Consider the following 4,302-nt stretch of genomic DNA (forward strand, 5'->3'; position numbering starts at 1 on the left):
AAACACTTTTTAATTAGAAATATCAATAAATTTTTTATAAAACAAGAAATATAAAATTTTCTGAATACTATGTATGAAAAAAAGACAGTACAGACATGTGTCAACTATATAAAATTATTATCATGTTATTATATTACTAGTATTTTATTTCATGTCACTTTCATCTGTCACTTTTATCTGACGGTCGACTAAAAATTTATCTTTCCGTTTTTTTTGTTCTGCAGAAACAAAAAAAGAAAGCTCAGAATTTATAATTTTAAAAATACTTACAATTTAGTTGTATATAATTGTAACATCATATTTTATTAAAAATTAATAAAAAAGTTTGAAGAAAGTACGTTTTAACTAAAATATTCTTTCTTATAACAGAAATGAAATTTTTATTATACATTATAGTTGGAGCATAATTTAACTTAATCCTTTTATCAGATACGGCTGATAAAAGGATCACACATAAATTCGTGCATTATTCTTATATGTATATTTATACATTTCATATTTTTCAAATAAATTATTACCGACACAAACATTGATATTTAATAAAACAACGAAAGAAACATATTTTATTTTATTAATAAATAATGCAAATTGATAAATAAAACATTATTTACATTGGAATAACAAATCAAAATGTAAAAAATTAAAATTTAAAGATAGAATTGTTTTAATAATATTTTGTATTTTCTGTAGATTCAAATAATTCTTGTTAACGTTTTTATACATATGTATATAATACATCTTGCGTATTATTCTTTGCGTATCAATTGTGATCTTTGTATATTCTCAGAATTTTGAGATGTTGTTTAAAAAATTTGATAGTTACAATTAATTGCAATGGGATATATCAGTTTGGCTTTTGCCATATGTTAAATGTTAATACACCGTATGCTAAATGTTAATAAAATGTTCCGACTTATGTCAGAATAAATTAATCAGTTATTATATATTAAAAAAATTTTATATATTAAAAAAAGTCTATCTAATTTATTCAACTTCAACTAGAAGTACATATCTCATTTGTATTCTCATAGATTTTCTTAAGACTTACATAAAATATTCGACAAATGATGATATAAATTTGGAAAAAATTTGACATTTTTGTATTTTAATAAAACGTTGCAAAATTTGCAGATTATATATTTGTTCAATAATCTGCTCGAGCAAAGCTTTAAATTTCTTATCATTCTGAGCCAGCTGTTTCTTTTTTCATCTATAAATTCTCACTTATTTTCTCTTTGCTTATGATTTTTTTTGTATATATGTAATATATATTTATTGCTTGGTATTATTTAAAAAAAATTAAAAAATTGTTATTTATAAATAAAAGAAAGATTTTAATATATGTTCTATTTTTTATCTTCCAAAATGTAACAGCTAATGAAAAGAATATCTAACCAAAATTTTCTACTTTTTTCATTCTAAGCACATTATGTATCTGCTTTACAGGTTTCTAAAGCTGATCTTTTGACTATCCTTTAAAGCCGACCGTCTGCTTCTAAAGTTCATATGTTTCCAAAATCGTCTGTATTTCTTTTCTACAATAAATAATTTCTCATAAATTTTAACAAACTAAAAATAATTTTTTGTAATAAAAAAATTATGCACTTATTGTGTTATAAAACGTTAAATATTATTACACATGTTACTTACACATGTTATGATTGCATGTAACTTAAAGATGCGATATTTTGAAATTGCATTTCGAAATTAAATAACAGAAGAATATTTATAATTATTAAATTTTTTCAATTGTTTTTATTTAAAAAAGTGAAATTCGTATTCGCAAACATTTACTTTGCTTCCTATTGTGAAGTCAATGTTTCATATGAATAACTTCTACTCTTGTTTTTCTTTTATAGATTCATATCTCTGAACCTGTTTTTCTTTGGCTTTAGTCCTATGAGAGACTTTTTTTTCTCATATCCCTCCAAAAGACTTTATAAAAACAAAATTTTTTTAATAATTAATATTTGAGAATATAAGAAGTATTTATATAATTGATAAATGTATTTAGAAATATAATCGTCTCAATATTTATTACTACTGATCCATATTTCCTTCAATATTCTCAGAGAAATTGATGTATAATCAATTGCAGATATTCTAATGGCACAATTAGAATCTCTTGTTACTTACTGTGGCCTGACGGTGGTTATTTACATAGCAAAACGGAATATTGGTGAGTAATAACAGTTTTATTTTACTAAAATTCTCCTAAGCAAAACTTAACAGGTTTTAGTGTAATAAATTTTAAAAATATGTAAATCTGTCGAATGGGGATTGTTTTTTAGAAAAGGCACCTATAAAATTGTGTGCGAAAAAAATTCCCGTAAACATCATTCAATCTATAATAAATATGAAAGAGATTGAATCGAAGATTATTCTAAAGAAATAAAAAAATTATATATTTATTATACAGTATATTATACAGTGTATTATACAACATATTTATTATATAGTATATCACTGGAAATGATAAGAGAAGTTCGACCTAATTAGAATAGTTGCATTTGTTCCACATTACTATAATTTAAGACTTAAGATTTAAGTATTAATTAAAGATAGAGATTTGACTTTTATTGCTTTGCTATTTATTATAACTTATATAAAATATTCTTATAAGGCTATACAAAATAAGGTTAAAATTATAAATGTAATTATTAATGTATAAGTCAGAGAATGGGAAGTTATTTATTAAGAGTATGTTAGTTACCATTACTTATTACCGAGCCAAAATAGTAACAAAATAGTAAGCATTAATTCGCTAACTGTAAACAATACATAATATATCTCAATATACGGATAAAATATTTAAATTATAATTATATGAAGATTTGTTTCTCTCAATCAGCTTTAATAGAATAATACTTTATGGTTAAACAATTGTTTAATGTTAACAATAAGAAAATCAAAAAGAGAAGTCTAATTATAAATGTTTGTTAAAATAGAATCAGTTAATTTAAAGTATGACAAGAGAAAAACTCGTTTTTAATTAAAGTACAACAATAAAAAAAGCAAAAGTTTTGTATAATATATAATATAATATAATATATAATATAATATATAATATATAATATACAAAATATAAATTCAGTCTTATAAATTTATATATATATATGTACGTATATATTTTTCTATAATTGTTATAAATAAATAACGATTCGATATTTAAAAAAATTGAATTTTTTATATTTTATAAAAATTTTCAATTATTTTCAAAACTGATTGATAGTATTTATGCGTTAAATTGCTAACTGACAAAAATAGAAGAGACATGAAAAAATAAAACTACATAAAACTAGTACATAAAACTAGTAGATATTGAATGTGAAACGTCAATATTAAATATATTCCAGTTTCCCCTTTTATATGAATAATAAATAATATGAGTTCAATTTACAGATTAGGACAAAATTCAAAATTTTTCTTCTTGTAAAGAAAAGTTTAAATTGGATTAAAAAATATTGTGTAGATAATATAGATTTTCTAAAGCCAAAAGAAAAAATTATTCAATTCATCAATAAAATTGATGATTTTAGTGTGAATTAAATAAACGTTTGTTAATAATTGTATTGTGCATCATGTCAGTAATCCTATTTCCTATTTATTGTTGAAAAGGAAAAATATTCAACTACTATGAAATCAAATGAGTACATTATATTTTTTTATTATTTTAATTTCATTCTGTTAATTAAAAAACTTAATTAGACACATATAATATATTTATTTATATAATAATATAATTTATAAATATTTTAATTTAATAACTGTTTTATTCAAAGAATAATCATGATAACCGTATATTCCACCATCAAATTTTTTATCAAATGTTTTATTAGAAAATACCAATTCTTATTGAATATATCCCTTTGAATATAAATCTTAATTATTCAGAATAGGATTGGAAAAAAATATGTTTTAAACGTGTTTTAAACAATTCAAAATACGCTTAATTGATGTTTTTAATATGTTTTAAATTTTTTTTATAATTCTATAATACTATTTAAAACATATTTGAAGTATTAAAAACATATTTAAGTAAAAACACAATGTTTTATTTAAAAAAAAAAATATTAGTCTTTTCCAATCCCAATTCAGAATAACTTTGTCTATCACGTAGGTATAACTTTAGATATATCTATATCCAAGGTTTTCATTTATCGAATAGTCCAGAAACTTTACTATCGTTAGAGTAAGGCTGCTCTCCACTTACGAAGAACATTGTGTAACGCTAAAGTTTACACACAGAATACCTATGTTTCTATATATATATATATATATATATATATATATATATATATA

General features: G+C 21.3%; 1 protein-coding gene across 1 annotated transcript in view; it reads left to right on the top strand.

Moving 5' to 3' along the window:
* The window catches only part of LOC105627649 (tachykinin-like peptides receptor 86C), a 50,550-nt gene that overhangs the window by 34,459 nt on the left and 11,789 nt on the right, over nt 1-4,302 (top strand). The window contains exon 4 of the mRNA XM_012208927.1: nt 2,099-2,179. Within this exon, the coding sequence (XP_012064317.1) occupies nt 2,099-2,179 (81 nt within the window). The remainder of the gene's footprint in view (nt 1-2,098; nt 2,180-4,302) is intronic.

The sequence above is a fragment of the Atta cephalotes genome, assembly GCF_000143395.1.
Source record: "Atta cephalotes unplaced genomic scaffold scaffold00009, whole genome shotgun sequence".
Taxonomy (NCBI): domain Eukaryota; kingdom Metazoa; phylum Arthropoda; class Insecta; order Hymenoptera; family Formicidae; genus Atta; species Atta cephalotes.